The sequence below is a fragment of the Drosophila eugracilis genome, unplaced genomic scaffold (assembly GCF_018153835.1).
Source record: "Drosophila eugracilis isolate 14026-0451.02 unplaced genomic scaffold, ASM1815383v1 contig_353, whole genome shotgun sequence".
Taxonomy (NCBI): Eukaryota; Metazoa; Arthropoda; class Insecta; order Diptera; family Drosophilidae; genus Drosophila; species Drosophila eugracilis.
The window spans coordinates 2,110,080-2,130,455 of NW_024573209.1; the positions used below are offsets into that span (position 1 = coordinate 2,110,080).

A 20,376-nucleotide genomic window follows, 5' to 3' on the forward strand; every position below is an offset into this window, starting at 1 on the left:
CATCTGTATCTTCCTGACGATGCGCATATGAAAACGAAATTATTGATAAGGCTTGCATAGCACCATATGTATATCTGTATATATAAATCTGGCATGCCCTTATTTTTCAGCTCTGATTGAAATACCGCTTTCGTCTGGCATTGCAACAGCTTCATTTGGACAACCGTGCAAAAAAGAGGAGAAAACGAAAGGTGGAAATCAGCTGCAGCAACAAAGTTTATTGGCAACACACAAGGAGGTAAGAATAATAAAACCTTAACCCAATATCCTGCTTATGGTCATAATTTTTATGCTGCTTCCAGCGAAGAAACCGAAAAAAGAAGAAGTGGAGATCGACCGCCTGGGCTCAGCTTATTGCAGTTGGTCCAGGTCCAGGTCCCAGTCCAGATCCAGGTCTGGAGAACTTTCCCTCCAATCCCCAACATGCCGCGTATTTCATTATGAATTGCTCTTAACGATGTTCCATTTTTCATGAGCGCATTCATAAACCTTTTTCTTATTTTCGACTTGAAGCGGATTGTTGTTTGCATCTCGCCGTTGCCTTTGCGTTGCCATTGCTATTGCCTTTGGTTAAAAAAGAGGAGATTCTGTCTGGCGGTTTGGTTGCCGCCAGCACCCCTCCTCCGCTCCGGTTAGCAAGTGAATGAATAATTGCACCAAGGTGTTGTAAGGAGAGCTCGACTATCCGCTATCTTCTTCAGTACAGTGGTTATTCTTTAACAAAAACAAGCATTTTGAATATTCAAATGGATATATATTGTAATATGTAGAAAAATAACAAAAACTGTAAAGTTATAAATTAAAATATGTGAAATAATAGGTTTGTATTTTCAATAATAAATTATTATATAAAAATTTATTTAAAAATTTCTAAGCCATTCTATCTTTTTCCTTCGTCACTTTGAATTGCCTTAATGATTGACAATCCGCTAAAAAATATTTTAACTAGCTTTGGTAAAAGTAATTTTTCAAATGCCAAGCAGAGGCCCCTAGGGAGACTTCACCCCTTGCAATGCCCTCTGTTTCCGCTTCCTCCATTCCCTTCCGTTTTGGCGAAAACCAATTCTCTTTTACAATTCCGCGGCTCTAAGGCAAAGAGTCTTGGGCTCTGGACTACACTGAGAACAATTGTATATTTATTCTGAGAATAAGTAATATATGTTGCCCATTAAAAATACACTCCTATCTTTACTAGCTTTATAATGCAATCTTTTTATATGGAATGAGTTCTTACCAAACTAATCTAAATTTCTCTCTGTGCCTGGAAGGGTTTCCTTTGACCGGATCGGTTCGGGCTGCTGTCAAAGGCGCAGCGGGCAGTCGTATAATCGCGGCAAACACAATTGAAAAACGAGCGGGCCGTGGGAGCGAGACGGGCCTAGTCGGTGCAAGTGAGACGGGGATATTGGTGAGTGAAGGAGTGCGGCGGCAAACACTCCACACTTGTCAGCAGCGGCCTTAGCCGATTGTGCCCCGTCCAATCCCCTCTGCCAAAGCCACCCTCCCCCTTGGATGCCCCTGACTCACGCTTATGCCCACAAATCATAAATTGCCGCCTTAAAATTTATCTTCAATTTTCGAGACCCCATGTGGTGCTTAGCGAATGGTGTTTTGAAATTTATTGCTGCATTTGCAATAAATATTGTCAGTTGAGTCGGGCCAGCAGAGAGGAAGCGAGATGGGGGAGTCCTGGCCTGGTGTGGGTCGGAGCGGGATGGCCATAATGGCGGCGTTTGCTTGCTTTTTGCATGATTGCCGCTGTAACGCCTCTGCCTGAGCCCCTTGGCCCCCTGCTCCATGTTGGTTTCTTCTCGCCGTCCCCTGGATTGTTTATTGTTTTCGTGCATATTAATGTACGCTGATTGCGGGCCATAGTTAGCTGCAAGAGGGTCCTTCTGCCGCAGGGGTATTCCCCCCCGCGTGGCAGTTAGCAGCTGCCGTGCTGTGTCCTTTCCCGCCGAAATCCAACCCCCTAACCCCACACCGGCGATGATTGTTAATTTACAGCGCGAGAAATTGATTGCCATTTTGTTAAGATAGTGTGTGCGAACGAGCGGGGAGCTGGGGAGAATTGAGGGCTGGCCAAGGGGGAAAGTGTTTGGCAGGGGCGTGTCCTTCAATATTTGCGGGTTAATTGTGGTTCCCTTTGTACTAACATATTATTTATCGTCTGGGATTGGAGTTGGGCTAATTGGGGTGGAGCTTTAATGAAATCATCAAGATGAAAAGATTTGACAGGCCAGATTTTAGCTGGTTTGTCTTTAACTTTCCCTGGAAAGTTAAGTAAAATAGGAAAGTAAAGAAGTTCCCAATGTTAGTGTTAATATTAACTAATCAGTGGAGCTCTCAAACTTTTTTGCACACTCTAAAATCTATCTGCAAATCGATGGGTCATATTTAGTGCACCACCGCTTATTGAGATCTTCGGAGTACTTTTGTTTTTTGAGCACGGCAACTATAGTAAATATAAGTAAGCTCGGAAAGCTTCAACGAGTCGTTGGCCGTCAGGCGGCATTGGCAGACCCATCAATCAATTGACGGAGATCCCAGACACGGACACTCGAACCGTAAACCTCGTAAACCTCGTAACTCGGGCGCTGCCTATCGAGTCCGAAAGAATGGAATAACTTTCCCTGTGGCCCCCGCACTTCCTGTCGCCACAATTTGTTTGCACTGCTGTCAGGCGACGATGACTCTCTCCGTCTTCCTCTGACTCTTTCCCTTTCCGTTGGCTTGTAAAAAAGCGAAGCGGGACAACAGGTACACGGAGAAAAATTGAATTAATATTAGACAAAATAAGATTTCCAGAACTTGAGAATGTTTCATTAAGATAGTTAAATTGGGTTTAGTATCTCGTTTTTCCTTCAATTCTGGAAAATAAAAACATTGAAAAACATTTCTTCCAGTGCAGAAACAAGCAGGCCTTGCACAAACCCATCGATTCGAGCATGTGACAGGCATCAGGCAGAGCTCATCAATCTCCTGTCGGTCCAAACAAAATATGCAATATGTTCACATTGCGGTAGGGAGAAACCTCAACACGAAAGGCGAGCATCGAAGGGTTTGGCGAGGGAGCGGTGGAAGTGAGATATACAAACAAAAATTAGAACTAAACCGAGCCGAACCGAACCCCTTTCTTGTTACTGGCGGCCTAACCGCATTCAGTAAATATTGTACTGAAACCGAAAACAGAAAAAATTAGAGAGTATGTGTTGACAGCAGTCATCAATCAAGTGACACAACTTTTGACATGTCAAATGAACGAGCGAGCGCATAAATTACAATGGCAGCAACCATTTAAACGACCCCGAAAGTTACAGAATCGAGTAAGATAGTGGTTTTGGGCCTCCTCCGGTAGCCGATGGAAAGGTAAACATGCCGGCAATTGGAAAACCGATTTCATCAGGGGGAAATCATGGGTATGGGAAGGTATATGCGGCGTGTTAAATGTCATTACACTTATCGATAAGATTGATAAGTGTAAACGGTTTTGCGTGTCGCTGCTTTTTCTGAGTCATCCGCTGCACAACAGAAGCGCCGCATTTAATCACTCCCAAACTGAGATACTCAGTTGCCCAGATATACAGATTCCCGTACTTACACCTCAACGCAAACCATCAGTTTCCCGGCAGACAATCTGTCAAACAGTCACGCTGACAGGCATTTCCACTTAAAACAATGCCAACAACAGCAACAGCTGCGGAAAACTCCTCATTTCACTGTAATTTATCCGGGACTCGGCTTTTGGGATGTGGGAAAGTAGTTGAGTCGGCAAAAAATTCAAGATTGAGTTTATCTGCTGGAGAGTACTTAACTTGATAGTTTCGAATACGATCGGATTGGGTATATTACAAAATATCGTATTAAGCTGGAAAGATATTATCTAAGAGAATGACTTTATGAATCACTTCATACATTGACCCTTTTGTAAGGAAAACTTTTTGTTATTTATAATAAAGAATTGGAAATAGAGCTTTTCGAACTCCAAAGCAATCTGCTCACACGACCAGAGATAAAATGGTTAAAATGCATAATAAAAGCAGAGTTGGCAACAGTTTGGAGTTTGTTTTTCACTTTTCGCGTTGTTTCCGCCGTGACAGATTTTACTTTTTGGCAGGGCGTGTCGATGGGTGTGCGGTGGGTGTGCGTGTGTGGTGTGTGCGCCGCTGGCAGTGACAAATCCTTTAGCGTTATTTGCGCATGTCGACACTTTGACAGGCGCCGACACATGCGAGTCGCTCCACGTACGCAGTCGGCCAAAGCCCCTATCATATTTCTTGGGGTCTCAGTGGATTCTCTTTGTTGCCGTCGCTTCCTGTCTGCCCAGCTTGCGGCAAAGTTTTTAATAAATTTGCGTCGTTTTCAGTGTGTTTTTTCTGAACGTATTTTTTTGGCTTTGCGGGTGAGCGAAATCCACCGAAAACATTTATTTCAATTTTCCCCTCATGTCGGACAGGCAGCGCAACATGAGAAAGGAAAATTGCTGCTGCCAGAGTACTTTACAAATTTGTTTCCGTCTCAAGAGCGGCGACAGGCGAGGAGCGTTGACAGCTGTCAGTGGAGCTCGGCTCTTGAGCCGGAGCCAAAAAATATTGACAGTTATCGTACGTCACATGCAAATCAAGTTGGACGCGGTTCAGTCGTGCGATATGTTTACCGTTGCCTCTGCACCAAATTGGAAAATGTTTGTCTTTTTGGCTCTACAAGTTGATTTAGCTGAGACAGGCATATATCTTTTTCGCACACTCCGCAAATCTCACAAAATATTAATCTTTATTAAATTGAAATTCAAAATTTATCAAAAAAAAACTGATTATAATGATCTTTACCCATTTGCCTGAAGTGAATCAACAATAGAAAAACGTAAAGCTAAAAATTCCACAAGTTCGGAGGATAAAAATAAAAATAAATTGGCAAAAATGTTCGAAAAATTCACGGTTTGCCAAAATGAAACGCAGCGAGACGAAACGAGACGAATTGAAATGAGAAAATCCTTTGCAATTAAGAACTGTCAACGGTCTTTTGTACACACAACATTCTTGGAATTGTTTGCGAATTCCGAAACACTCATTTGATTTACGATTTACTGCACCGTGTTGAAAGTAATTTGGCGCTCGATTTTCCTTTCCGAATTTCCCTGCCGTCGTCCATGCCGTCAACCACTTCGCCTTGACTGTTGTTCGCCGGGCTGTTTGTTGCCTGTCTGGGGCCTGACATGTTGGCATCTCTTTGTAATTGATTTGCCAGCGGGGTTATTCACTGACACTGCTTGTCGAATCCAATGAGAACAGTCTCCGCTCCTCCTCAAGGGACCAGATCTCGACGAGAGTCTTCGGGGCGTGAGGTGGGTCCGGGTGTTTGATTGATGGCACCGATCGCTAAAATCAATTGATCAGCCAACACTTTTATGAACTCCAAGAGGTCATGAATCATTCAGAAAACAGTTTGTAGTACTGATCAGTGGATATATGCATCTTTTAGGTTTTTACTAAATTCATTTAACCAATCCATATATTCCATAGAGAGGAAGCCAAACACATATTTGCTTTTAGATTTCATCTTAATCAAATAACTGAACAATTGCTTTGTTTGCATTGGAATTATGTGGCGGTTTACCCTCATCCGTCCCCTTATCTCGGCCAATGTTGATGTTAGATTGTCGCATTCCGCTCGCCGAGTGATCGATGAGAGGCCATAAAGCTGCCAAAGTGTAATTCCAGTAGGCGCCGTAGTCGAGCGTCGGCGACTGCACTTAACTATATAGTATCTATAAATCCTATTCGACCATATTTATCTTGTGGATATAGTGATAGATAAGCGGCAAGTAAACCCAGTGATTTACAGTCCCTGGCCTGCGTCCATCAATCAAAACCGGAAATGTCAGATCGTCGCCTTTAAATTATGATCTCTCTTTGGTTTCTCCTTTCGAAATAACCCTCTTTTATGCCTCCAGCATCGATCAATAATTCGCCGCTTATCGGGAATGCAATTTATAATACAAAATGGCAGTCGAAAGCCGCTCGAGAAAAAGGGACCATAATTAATATTTAAAAGCTGCAGCAACAATACTCTGCCCCCGGCTCCCCATTTCCTGGCCCATCTGGTGTGCTCTCCTGTTGCTTCATCGGCGATTCCAATCAGATAACATTAGCACGTCACATCACACAGCGTGCAAAAATTATTATTCATTGAATTTGTGATAAATGTGACAGGCCCAACAGCACTCCGAGGGGTCTCAACAATGCAGACCGACCGACAGGCAGGCCGACCCGCCTGCATATCGAGAACCAGACCAATATGGCCAGGCCAATACGGACCAAGACCGAGCCAAACCAGGCCGCATCGAAGCTGTCAAAAATTTGTTGCAAAAAGATATTATCTGGTATGGATGGGAAGGACCGGCGATGATGATGACGGACCCTGTCTTTGCCTCTGTGTGCGAATCAGTGATGGCAGCTTAAACATATTCCAGCGGGATTCGACATTATCTCCCTTATGTCTTTATCAATATAGAAATGAGCCTTTCTTTACATCCAAAATTGATATAATTTTAAGTATTTTAAATATATTTAATCCTTTTACAACGAGCTCTCATTTTAGAAGATTACCTTCAAATCATGGCTATATTTTGGCCATGTTTTTCTTGATCCTGAGTTTAAAATATATTTCCCATCTCTGACCAGTGTGTGTGTGTCTGCTTCGGGCTCATCAATAATGAGGCGACGAGGATGTGGCTCGTCGGCTTCGTTGCTGATGATGGTGATGACCATGATCGATGATTGACCTGTTTTTGTTTTGCCCATCTTTAGAGTGACGATTGCCGGCGAGTCTTCCTCTGGCTCTGACCACACCCATTGACAGGCATGTGCAATGTGCAATTATTTGCGGAGAATCACCGCGGCAACAGCAACAGCAACAACAACAACCACAAGGGGAGTACTCAAATGGAATTGCCACATTGATTGATGTGCTCAATAAATTGCACGACGAGCATCAACTGTTTCTGCAGTCTGGCACTGGGAATGTGGCATGTGATAAGGCCAATGGGAGGTGACAAGAAAATCGAGCTGCGGAGCCTTTAAATGTCCAATAGCCGTCGTAACAATGGCATCAAGAAAAAGATTTAAGAGAGAGCTAAAATGGAATAGATTGATTGGCCAAGATAACTCATATATCAATTAAAAGACATTTGCATACCAAAAGTTGAGGCAGTCGAAGTAAAATGGATAGCCAAATTTTTTCTGCTTTGATATGCTGGAAAATCTTTTGACAAGCTAAGAATTATTTATGAAAAGTTGCAGTATTTAACAGATGGTAAATTGTGATTTTGTAACCCCAACAAAATGCTATGACCTTTCATAAGACATCTTTTTTTGTTTTGCAGTTTTCGCATATGCTGCAGGGATTGGGACTTGAATACCCAGTGGAATGCCTTTTGGCGCATGAATCATTGGCAAGACCCCACAGTCTTCGGGAAACATTTTAATTATGGTTTTTAATTTCACGGCCCATATCGTCGGCTGTCAGGTGATTTCCCCTGAAATATGCGCAGAACACACATCTATCAAGAACGCTTGGTCGAAGGCACTGGCTCCTCAGCGAGGAATGCGCACTGAGCGGTGAAATATTTCACTCTATTTCTGTTTTCGTCTTTCAGAATGAAATTAAGTGTTAATCTCATTTGATTTGTCATTTTCACATGACGTGATTTGGCGGCCTTCGTAGCCACTGGCAGCAATGAAAACGATCGCCTCTGGGCCGTGATGTATGGGAAACAAATGTTTCTCTGACACATTTATTTGTTTAATGAGACGTTGAATAATTAGTTGGATATGGCACAGGCTGAAGAAAACATACAGCCGAGTACAAAGGCGAAATGCACAACTCGCATCGATGTGGATTTCCATCCTCACACCCCCACACACACACACATCAGTTGGCATAGCAATTTATAAATTATGATTGACGACTCTCTGTGTGTGCGGAATTGTGTGACCCATCGCAGTTAGCTCCGTCCCTTGCCCCTTTCTACATTCCCCCACATCGAAAGCCCCCGGCTCCATCATGTGAGACTCGTCTGACATTTTTCTATATAGTTTTTTGCCCTGGCCTCGGTCATTATGGCTGACAGCGCGCCTTCAAAATGATGAGTTTAGATTGATGGCCGCACATCACTCAGCGAGATGGCAGCCACACCGAGTGGAGACGGTGAGCTGAGTGGATTCGCCGAAGCTGAAATACCCTTTCTTAAGGACACACTATGGGTTCATGGGAAAGATCTTCACAGAGCTAAAATAAAACTATATTAATAAAGAAAAACATATTTCAGATTTGAGATGAGAAAAGGTAATTTCTACTTTTAGCAAAATTTTAAATTAGTCTATATGATTTTTATTTATATCTCTCTTAGGTTTGACTAACAAACCCTTATGTTAGTTAGTTAATCCAATCCGATTGCAGTTCTTGTGGCTTCGGGCTCAAATACTCTTACCCATCTGGCTCGCCTGTTGACATGTCACTAATTTCGGAATCGCTAAGCTGATTTTGCTGGAAATTTGATTTTCGCTGTGAGCCAGCCCTTGGGACATGTCCCCACTCCCCTTTTGAAACTTGGTCGATGATTGATGTGTTTGGCATATGAAAAACCGAACCGAAAACAAAAACCCTTTTTCGAAACATATTCTATGTCATTTTGTGTGTGCCACAGCAGAGGAGACAGGGAGGAGTGGAGAAATGTATTAATCATTCGTGGCGAAGCCAAGCGAGCCGAGGTGATAAATTAAGTTTGAAGACGATTGGGAAATGTCTGTCGAGTAATTAGTGATCTGAGCTGGGTCTGGGATTGGGGTCTCTGTTCGGGTCGTTCGTAAATCGCAGTTTCTAGGCGGCAGCGGCGGCGGCCTAAGAGAGCAATAATGATGTGCCTGACAGAAGAAATGCAAGAGACCGAAATTAAATATGATAAAAGACCCACACAGTCTGTTGCCATAATTAAGTATGACATGCAAAAGTATGAATTATCACTGAAATGTCAAAGTGTCACAGCTGCCATCAGGCAGAGATGGAGAATCTGGCGGAAGGCATAAATAAAACGCCAGAGGAGAGAGTGCAAGAAGCCGACAACGAACGCCGCGTGTGGGATTAACTGACTTGAAAATTTATGATATGAAAAATTACTTTAGCCTGGCAGACACACATACAAAACTGCAAAACTGAGAGATGCAGAGTGCCATTGCCGTGGATACTCAGATACTCAGATACTGAGATACAAAGAGAGATGTTTATTTTGTATTTTATTCGTCGTCTCCCATTGAGCATCGAGAAATTTGTGGCCCGAACAAATTTCCCAAAGTCTCTGTTGAAAAATTAATGTGCACAACTGTCAGTGCAGTGACAGAGATGCGATGTGAATGGGGTTCATATTCAGATGCGGATTGTGATGCGGATGGATGCTGATGCTGATGCCGAGTCTCATGCGGAACGGGGCGTGAGGGTTGCTGTTGTGAAAGCTCTTGATAAATGATTTTGAAATGTGACAAAATGCTTACGAGCGGGATTAACGGGGACGAGACGACGACGGCCCAAGGATTGTTCGAAAAAGAGTTATTTGCCATCTAAAGGGACCGGCAAAGTTTGTTTTGTGCCATCGGAATCAGATGGGATTACAGAGATTTGCTCAAATGAAGTTGTAACAGAAGTGGATGTTGAGATACGTTAGGGGAAGGTGCGTCATGTCCTTAGCTAGACGAATAAAATCTCTATGCCAATAAAAATCAAATGAAATTAGATTTGTTTTGTTAGCATTTCCAGGAAATGGATATAGTATTTCACACAAGATTATTGAAAGAAAAGGAAAACGGTTCGGTTTTTGGAAGAAGGTGGATAGAAACGCAAGGAATTACTGATAATATTTCCATATTTCCTTATATAAGTACCTCTCATAATTTATGTATTCCTTTTCCGTTGGCCATAGCTCATCAAGGCATCCATCAAGCAATGTCGCGACATTATAACGACTCGAAATCAAAGACACCACGAGTTAAGGTCTCTAGACGCCCCCAGAGATATCGAACTGCGACGTAGACATCAACGATCACTTGATCGGTGATCGGTGATCGGCGATCGACGCCTTCTGGCGTTTCCATGCCATCGATCTTGTTAGTTTTGACGCATCTGTAAGTGGCGGCGACACAAGTCGGAAAGTGAAATGCAAAGCGAAAGATCCCCTGCCAGATCGATGGCCGGATCGCATCGGGGCCACAACATCATCAGTCAAATGGCGCGACTGCGTCCGTGGCCGGGTCAATTCGCGTGACAGCTCTCTTGATTTATGCGCCAGACACTTGAGTTGCCCACGAGATAATCACCGAATTCCCCGCCAGGGCGCACACTATTTATCAAATAATTAACCGATCCGATAATGTTATTACACTGTCTATAAATCGGACACTGTGAGATCGGGACTCCCCTGATAGATTGACCGTATATAGTGTAGAATGTGGCAGGTGTCTCGACGGGTCTGTTGGGAAGTGGCAAGTACTTGGGCTGCATTTGACACGACGGTAAACACAGATATAACCCAAGGGTGGAGTCTCAAATGCTGGTCTAGCTGGGTTCCTGGGAGATCGGAAAACACGATGCCATTCAGTTAATTGAAAGCCCATATCAATATATTTAAATGACAGGGTATTAAGGAGATTCCAGGGTATGCTAGATTGTTGAACTGACTTGGGGTCCTAAGTATATATATATAGGCAATATCTACTGTAGAGGGATTACAAAGTATAATAGGCATTTATGGGATTTTTAAAGGAAGCTTGTTATGTACCCAAACTTATCACATATAACAATACAGAAAACTTATATTAATTTCGAACAGTGGGAATCTTAAAGTCGATACAATCGACTCGCACATCTCTTTGTTTGGGGGCGATTAAGCGAAAGCGCCACTCCCTAAACTCCGAGCAGTGTCCACTTTCCGTTCCAGGCACCCCATATAAATCAATTAATTTAAACTGTCAGGCAGCTGTCAAATTGTGTTGCTACCGGGAGCGTTTTTCGTTTCGCTTTTGACTCGCTCGGCTTGGCCGGGGTTTTTGTTGTACTTTGTTATGGGTTCTCGAGTTGCGGGGGAAGCCGGTGGCGAGTCTTTTGGGTACGGCGACATGTCGAGATTTACTACTGAGTGATTGACGACTTCATGTGTCATTAAATACCGTTAGCAGTCGCTTTTGTATGGCGAACACTGGACCGGACCGGAGTCATTTTTCATGCCACATCGCTAGTGTTTAGTGAAAGTCGCCGCAATGCCTTATTTGCCGCTTCGGCACTTACAGCTGAACATGAGGCTATCTGAGTGTGATTAGTTGCAATTAGACATCCCGCCGCGGGGGCGGAAATTACTCTCACGCATAAATTAGTTAATACAGCATTCCAGGGCTAACAGACATATGGAAACTAAAGGAAGTAAAAAAAGATTCTGTATTTTGGGGTCCCTTCTCCTATACTCAAATATTCTTTATTCGATTGAATCGATGGCATATTTCAGGGTCCACTCACGAGCTTTTCTTAAGGCCTTATCCTCATCTTCCTTCCATAACTGGGCAACGTCGTTGACCAGTGGATCGTCCGGATTGGGAGCACTCAACAAGGCCTGGATCGAAAGAAGAATGGTGCGGATTTGAAGAGCCGGACTCCATTTGTCCTTCAGCACATCCAAGCAGATTCTACCCAAACGATCGATATTGGGATGATAAATCTTCGTCAAGAACCGAACCTTCGGGGCCTTCATTGGATAGTCATCCGGTAGAAACAATTCTAGTCGAAAGATTCCGCCTTGAAAGGGAGTCTCATTAGGACCGGCGACGAGGACATGAAAGTACCGGGCATTTGTTTCGTCTGGGGCTGCACTAATCCCAGGAACTGGGTCTTCGATGAGGCGCTGTGTCTCCTTAATAATTCGACGGGATAGTCCAGACATTTCCTTTGTATAAACTATTATTATGGTTTTTGTTTTAAGCTAATATGTTTATATACCTTCTTCTGGTTTCTAGTTTAAAGCAAAAGAATTTCCCGCAGAAACTGATAAATCTAATAATTTGTCTGGTTTTTAACTTCCCTTCTCAGTTGATTTAGTGTGAAGTTTCCTACTGAAAGACCTACTTCGTTTCTCATATAGGTGATGAGTTAGCCTGCCAATCAATAGTCATGGCTAATTCGATTACCCAAATCATCTCAATAGTAACGAATCAAACGCTCAATTGCCATACAATTATCCTTCAGAGGGCAAAATTGAAATTGACTCGAGACAGTCGCCCTTTCACCCCCATTCCCTAGCCACACAACAATAAAGCCGAGCCAATGCATTCCCATCCCGCAATCCTTGAGTCCTTGCGAAATCCCGGGTGAACTGGCAATGTTAACTGGCACTCAACTAGCAGCTTATTAGCAAACTTTCCCATTGGATTATATAGTTGAATATTATAATAATCGAGTTAGGTTCGTGTAAGTGGGTGCTCCGCTGGCCCCGCAATCCGCAGACTTTGGGGGCATGGTTAGCAGTCAGCTTTCATGCACAATTTCCGTTTTCATGGCTCTGGGCATGAAAATAAGCCCACAGTTTACGAGACGACGACGACGACGAGGACGTGGACGTGGACGAGGACTAGGACGAGGACTTCTCATGTTGGTGTAACAAAAAGTGGGCAACTTTTTAGAGCGACTAGGAAATACTTTGCTAAATTGCCAGGGCAGTGAATGTGGCTCCCTCCTTCTGCTTCCCTTTGGGCCTGCCCTCCTGGAATGGCTACAAAAACCAATAACAGGACGTAATACACTCATGTGAGTGTGTGTGTGTTGAAGTTGGGGGGATTCCAACTTTTACAAATCGTAAGCATTTCGCACGTTTATTGAGTTGTTTTTGTATGTAAATTGGTTGCATAACTTTTGCCATGGAAAGTGTCGAGTGGCCGGAATGGCAACACAAACGCAACCTAACCCTTTCACTGCTCCCGCACTATTCTACACTGGATTATTGTCTGTAGATTTCCAGATACGCAAACGAACATTCCCTGCCCGCCTGAATGTCCTCGTGTGCATAAACTTTGATTCCACATTGAATGCGCCAGCGCATGCTAAACACATTGGAATCTCTATGTAGGGAGTTTTGACTTCAAGATACCCTTGAAGGGAATATATTTCAAACTTATAGTGGTTATAATAGTAAATTTGCATTTAGGGATGCACTATATTAGATGTGTTTTTATAGATCATTATAAGAACTAATTCAGGAAGTTAAAAAATGATTGTTCCTTAAGATATGATCTTCCTTGATTCCTTTTACATTTTCTTTAAAGCTCAATATACCCTCATCATCCACAACTAGCAGCATAAAAAGTTTAAGCTATTTTTGCGTATCTCGCAGAGCAAAGGCTTTTCCTAGTGGGAAAATGATGAGGGGAAAGGTCGCTCTGCCTGTGGTTGTCGGTTTGGTTTGTCTGTGTTCGCTTTGGTTTGCTTCGGTGGTGCATATTTGTCGTTTGCGGGTTTCAGTTGCAAATATTATAGCAAATTGAACTGTAAATAGTTTTTATTGCCCTTTTAGCCGCAGAGCCGGAGTCAAACAGAGTCGGGTCGAGAATATGGCCGGGATGAAGTGCAGCATACTCGCAGCTCTGTTTTTGTTTTCCAACTATATCGTGGGCTTGCCAGGCCGCAGTTTGTCGGCAGAAATTCCATTTTCTAGCCAGCCCAGAAAAGCCAGCAAAATGAAGTTGTGGAAATTCACAAAGATGAACTCGGCGGAATACCATAGTAAATAATTGACTTAATACGCGGCATTGCTTTAAGTTTGGAAGTAATGAAATGTTTTGTAAATCAATTTAGTAACAAAATCTTTACTGAGAAATATTGAAAGTGCTTTTAATCAAACAAACTACTTAAGACCCCTCACTTACTAAAATTTAGAAGTTTGTGAGTTTGCTAACGAATCACTTCCATTGTTTCAATTATGGAAATTAGGCAGCATGAATTCACTTAAGTTTAAGCACACTCCGGCAACGAATTGCCACCTTTGACACCGAACCAAAAGAAATCAAACAGCATGGGCGACACCCCCTCATCGGGTGATTAATGGCTGGCAAATTAATATGAAATTCCGTCGCCCGACTCGAGGGGCGACGTCGTCATCATCCTCGCAGAACACGAAACTAATAATTTGTGTGCCGTAATTTGCATAGATATATCATTATTATTATATTTCTTTCCTTTATTTCGTACACGCCTCGCATTTTCATCAATCAATCGGAGTGCAGGCCAGGCGGGGGGAAATGACATGACATGAAAAATATGTTTGCCAGTCGATGGAAAAATTATAATTTATAAAAATTTTAAGAGCAACTGCAACGTGCGCCACTCGCGCCATCAATCAAAAAATCTCGGTGGACTTTGGAGACGGACGTGGAGGTGGAGTGGACAGATGGACGGGCGTCTGTCTCGGATCCGATATTACGACGGTAGCCATCAGTGGATCGGACCAATGACCGACGCACCATTCACTTACGTGAATCTTAAAGTTGGCAGTAAATTGATACCCTGCAAAGAAGTTTCTTTAATATGAATTATTTTTCTGAATTTAAACATTTTATTAAAAAAAATGTTTAGAGTTAAATTCCTTTTTTATATAATATATAGTCTTTTATAAATTACTTACGTGGTATTCTAAGTGCCTTACCTGTAGATACTACTTTTCTGCAGTTATAAATGATTCGAATTATGGAACCGACAATGAGATGAAGACCATGACGATGCTGCCCGTCTTCTGGCGATGATGATGTTTGGTTCTCGCTCTTTGGCCATTGTTGGCCCGCCATGGCGGATGTTGAAAAATGTGAAAATTGTGAAAAATTCTACAACAATTCGAAATAACAAATGCGCCCCAGACGGAAATGGCGGAAAAAAGAAGTATATTACATTTGTTCCACGCCACGACAGGCCCGGTCAGGCGTCCAGGGGCATCAATTTGTTCGCTCTGGAGCGAGATTAATGATGTTGCACAAACAGGGGGCTCCAGGGGCCATCTAACATTAAATGCCAGCTAATTAATGATCAAACTGTTGCAAGATACGACACGCCCCCAGAAACATTATGTGCCCACATTTCGCACGATTGGAGCTGAGAACTGAGAGCTGAGAGCTGAGTGACACAGTAGTCACTCCATATGGATGATGATTGCCCTCCTCAGTCGCACTTCCCTTCCGGTTTTGTGTGTCCCATGATTAATGAGCTTATTATGTACTTTGCCACTCGCTCAATCTCTCCTTCACCCGGCTTTAGTTTCTGTGGACAAGTCAGAATTTCTTTTCTTTTTGGCACAGGCCTCATTACTCTTCATTGTTCATTTGGCGTAGTGTGCCAGAAAGATTTATTACGATCCCACTGGGTTGGCCAGGGATGGAAGAGCTCTTAGATTATTCTTTAAGAGGATGGGAAATTTACAAATTCAATCTGTTTGCTGTTAACACATTAAATATTTTACTGTGGTTTTTATCGATATATATGTAGTAAGATAATTAACCCCATTAAAACAGTCCCATTGGATTTCACTTTGATGCCTGCAATTTATTCGCTCAACGCAACATCGCGTTCCCTTTGGTAGTGGATTAAAATGTTTATCGGCCACTGAGCTCAGCAATTTGCAGTATTCCCCAGCTAAGGCTGCTGCAACATCGCAGTGGCAACAAAATCAACGAACGAACGCGCTGACAGCTGTCAACGTGTCGTATGATTAATGTTGGCCAAATGCGGTTGCATTTTTGTGCGTTTCGCGCTGTAAATGAAATGATAAATTGGGTGTGCAAGCATTTTTGCCTCGTTCCCCAGCCATTGGAGCGATTTTCAGCTTAGTAACGAAATGAAAACAGAGCAGGCAGCGAGAAGTCCCTCAATTAAATTGCCTTTCACCAGCAGAATGCCATTCAGGAAACTTTGCTACATATCCGTTCGTTCATTCCACACATGGAGTTGCACAAACAGTGGATATTCTTGTTGTTATTGCTATTGCAGTTGTTGTTGTTTGTTGCTGTGGCTGTTGCTGTTGCTGTGGCACACCTTTGTTGACACCTTTGGCCAACACAACCTCAACCTCGGGCGCTTTCGTGGCGTGTGTGAAGTGGCATGTCCACATCCGTTTCGCCTCGCGTTTGATTGATTGAAACTGCAGTTGCAACTTGCTGGCACCAAAAGGCGTTGACAGCTCGCCTCCAGCAATCAAGTAAATAGAGGGGAAGGCAGTGGGGGTACACCTTACAAAGTGCACAAATCAACACTAATAATGTGAGACCTTTGCTCTCGTGTCAGTTGAACGCGACTCGGGACACGGCAGAATTCACTTCAATGGAAATCAATGAATGAAATATCAATGGAAATTCGCTGAATGGGAAAATCGAAAGAGTTTGACGTTTGCTTCCCATTTATTTTCATTAATGAAATAGCTAAACATCCACGGAAGTAAGGGAATTAAGATAATAATAAACAACGGAGTCACGTTAGTTTTTATTATTGTGAGAACAAATCTTTACTACTTTGGCTATTCATTTTATGGCACTTCAACAGCTTTTAAGTTATCCGCGGACCAGCTTGTACTGTTAGGAAAGTAATTCCCTATCGGAATTGGCTCTTTGATGTGGATTTTAAACGAGGAAGACCGTAAGATGAACTTTATATACTCAAGGACTACAGATACCCAAACACCTCGTATTACAGCTAAACTTACGGGCTAAGTCCCTGCTGACTAGTGTAGTTAGTCATTTTAGCTTTGTCACTCACAAAAGTCATACACCTAGAATGCTCCTCTACCTGATTGTACAAAACCTTGCCAGTTCTCTAATGCGTACAAATTGCCCATTTACATCTTCGGATGCGAAGTCCACACGTCACCCAAATCGGGCTGCATTTGGATCCAAATTCAGTCAATTTCCTGTTGCAACTTCAAATGCACAACTAATAACATGACGAGCCGGCAATTTGGCTTGCCAAGGCAAACATTATAAATGCAACCATAAATGCGTCGTAAGGCAGAGGCAGCAACACGGAATCAAGGATTGCGGGGTGCTGAGGGATTTCATGACGATGATGGCAGCAGCGTCGCAAAATATGGCCGAAGGCTGCAAGCGGCAACAACATAATAAATTAATTATATGCAACATCAGCAACAGTAACCACCGTCCCCTTCCCCATCACTTTCGAACATATTCGCTTGAGTGATGTGTGGCATAAAGTCGTGAGCGTGAGCGTCTATTAGCAGTCAACGTTGACGACGTACAACAGAACCGGCAACGATCCGCCATGCCCCCTTTTCTGTCTCTTCTTCTTCTTGACAAGGCGCACACGAGCGCGAACAAACAAGGGGCGTGGCACGGACGGGGCCAAGGGGGCAAGGGCAGGGCAGGGCAGATAGTTTAGCATGTGTGGCATCTCGGAAAGGCGAGCCAAGTCAAGACAAGTCAAGTCAAGTCGGGAGTGGAGTTGAGTTGAGCTAAGTTGGTTTTTGCGGGGCTTGGGGTATTGGTTATAGGGTGCTCGGTAGATAGGGAACAACGGAGCCAGTCAAACGGGCAATCCATCCATCAGCCGCTGGCAGACAGCAATTGCAAGCTGCAAGTTGTGCGGCTATGTGGCACATTCGATGTTGCTCTGCACTAACCACAGTGAGCCACTTATTACTACTGTAATGCTGCTTTGGTTTCTTGGGGATTTACTTAGCGAAAGGGATTTTAATTAGTCCATGAAATCATAAAGGTTGTGGTGTGCGGTGTATCTTAGAAACACCTCTATTGGCAGATTACTTTGTAACTTGGAACTCGGAAACTTTGAACTTGGCTTGATATTTTATATATGGATTATCCAAAAAAACCCCCGGCCGTATTTAACATGGAAAGTTTTACCAGATTTGAAATAACTTAGTTACTTACTGGTGCTTATACACTTACCTCCTAAAAGAGTATTCCTAGTTCGGTTCCTAGTTAGTCACTTCGCCTTAATAATTCTCGGATTGTTGCTGCACAGACGTTGCCACAAATGTTGCTGACGTTGCTGACTAGCCAACTTGAAGAGACGCTGGCCGTAGATTGCAACGGGCTTCGAAGGGGGGAGGCAAGGAGACTGTTCTGATTGGAAAATCAAGTGTGTGCATCGGATGGGGAGAACGCTTGCTGCCGGGGCATGTTTGCCTGCTTTTAATGGCCCCAACTGACAGAGACTGCAGCTCCGCTAATTGCGAATGCTTGACGCATGTTGCAGCCACTCATGGGTAGACATGGACGGAGGGCTTTCGGATGGGATATGGGTTGGGGGCGGAGTGGCAGGTCTTTTGCTTAGACAGCTCCACTTCGTTGCGCTCCTCACTCAATTCGTCTCGAGTCCTCGAAGCTCGAAGCGCTGCGTGATTTTTAATTAGTTTTCTTAGAAATTAAATTGTTAATTTGATCGACGCATTTTCCGCACTCGCCTCCACTTTCCGTCTGAATCCCAATCCCAATCGCTGAGCTGCTAAGTGGCCTGTTGCTTTGACTTCATTACGGTGTTTGGTGCTTGGTGCTAGCTGTTTGCTGTTCGCTTGTTTGAGCTCTTTGTCTGCTCATTAATGCCAATTCTGGCGCGCCGGAGTTGACGCCTGCCACCATATTGCCCCTCTTAACCCATCTGCCGCCTTTGGTCACGGCCATCATGCAAGACAAGTTGCACTCGTGACTGAGTGCGCGATTCTCGGTTGTTTATGGGTCTTTCGGGGAACGAGCTATTCGGAAATTGCGGCTGCAAAGGGAATGGTATAGGGGCAAAGTGGTCTATAGTCAAACATATTTTGCAGTTAAGGGAATGCAACGTAAGAAATTGCTTGTTGACATGCAACTTGTAAAAAGTAATCTAAGAATGGATTGATGGATGAATCATTAGGCAGGACCAGGATGGTGGAAACAGAAAGGGAAATGCTCTGAGTTATGATTTTCCATTATAATGATTTCAATCTTTATAAAAAATATTTTTCATGATACTAGAAAAAAAATGGGAAAACATTATTGAACAAATTAACTTTCTCAAAATTAGACTTACATTTTATGAATCGATAGCTTTGGTCACTATCTAATCAGTCAGCCATTTAGCTGTACGGTTAGTACTGACGAAGTTAAAAGTAAATAGAAACAGGAAATAAAGACACTTTTTTTATATCTTTCGACAACAACCGAACAAAAAATATTTCGACTAGATTGATTTTTAGTGCAATATATAAAAGGTTTATCCTTTGTTGCTACTTGCAAAGCGCTGTCAAACAAAACTAGTTTACCAGTAACCCCTTCGCACACAAAAACGTCCACCCTGAAACATCTCAACTGAATGTTGCCGACGACCAAACAACTTTCGCCTCCAATCAGTCAATCAATCAATCAATCAGCGCTGAACTGACAATTTCGAGACCACTCTCCTGGAGCAAATGGCATCACCACCACCACATCGGCGGCTCAGTCACGCCCTTTACGGTGGTGCAACGTCCACGGCCAGGTGGTTGGGGTTGTGGTGCATGTGAATGTGCATGTGCCACTCACTGGCAATTAAGGCCGAAATAAAATAATACACCGAAAATGCCAATTAACCTTTGAATGCCATGCATGACCACGTAGCCTGTGCTGGCTCGACTGTGCCGTGTCCACAGGATGGGGTTATATGCCATTGTGTGTGTTTTCGGGGGCCAAAAGATAAAATAATTACCCAGACGCATAGCTCGAAAGTAAAATATAAATTTAATTTATGCATGCATGCAACAACGGCCAAGGAACAGGACAGAGGGAAAAGCACCCGGATCCGTAGCCAGTGCAATTTATCTCACGCGGATCGCAGATATATATACATCCATATCCATCCATCCTCCTCCCGATCCCTTTTTGGGCCCACCACTTCGACTGCATTTCGATGGCGGAGCCCTAAATATGAAATAATTTATGATGCGACATTTTCATCAGCAATTCGTTAAAATTCATGCATGCATGCATTTTTAAGCAGTTGTTGGGCCCCCCTTCCGAGCACCTCTCACTCCGCCTCTGAACCACCCCTTTGGGTGCCGTATTTATAAATTTATTAAGCCGCGCATTGCATTCGCTCTGAAAGGAGGGGATCACTCCTTGGCCCTGAGTTCGGCAGACAAAGCCAGGCGACGACAACACGAATCGCATGTAAAATTCTTATTTTAATCGATGCAAATATGCAGCAGCAGAGGCAACAACAATTGTTGATGACGCCGATGGTGGTGCATGCTACATGACAGGCGGTGGTGCAGTGGAGCGATGGTGCAGTGGTGTGGGGCATGTGTGTGTCGCCGGGGAGGCC

General features: G+C 43.4%; 1 protein-coding gene across 1 annotated transcript; it reads right to left on the reverse strand.

The window, feature by feature from the left end:
- Positions 1–11,491: 11,491 nt before the first annotated feature.
- On the reverse strand, positions 11,492–12,146 carry LOC108105760 (ubiquitin-conjugating enzyme E2 N). The gene is made up of 2 exons (XM_017212480.1): positions 12,037–12,146; positions 11,492–11,983 (listed from the first exon to the last, which is right to left on the reverse strand). The coding sequence occupies exon 2, from the start codon at positions 11,978–11,980 to the stop codon at positions 11,519–11,521; it is 462 nt and encodes a 153-aa protein (XP_017067969.1). The 5' UTR covers positions 11,981–11,983; positions 12,037–12,146; the 3' UTR covers positions 11,492–11,518.
- Positions 12,147–20,376: the final 8,230 nt, after the last annotated feature.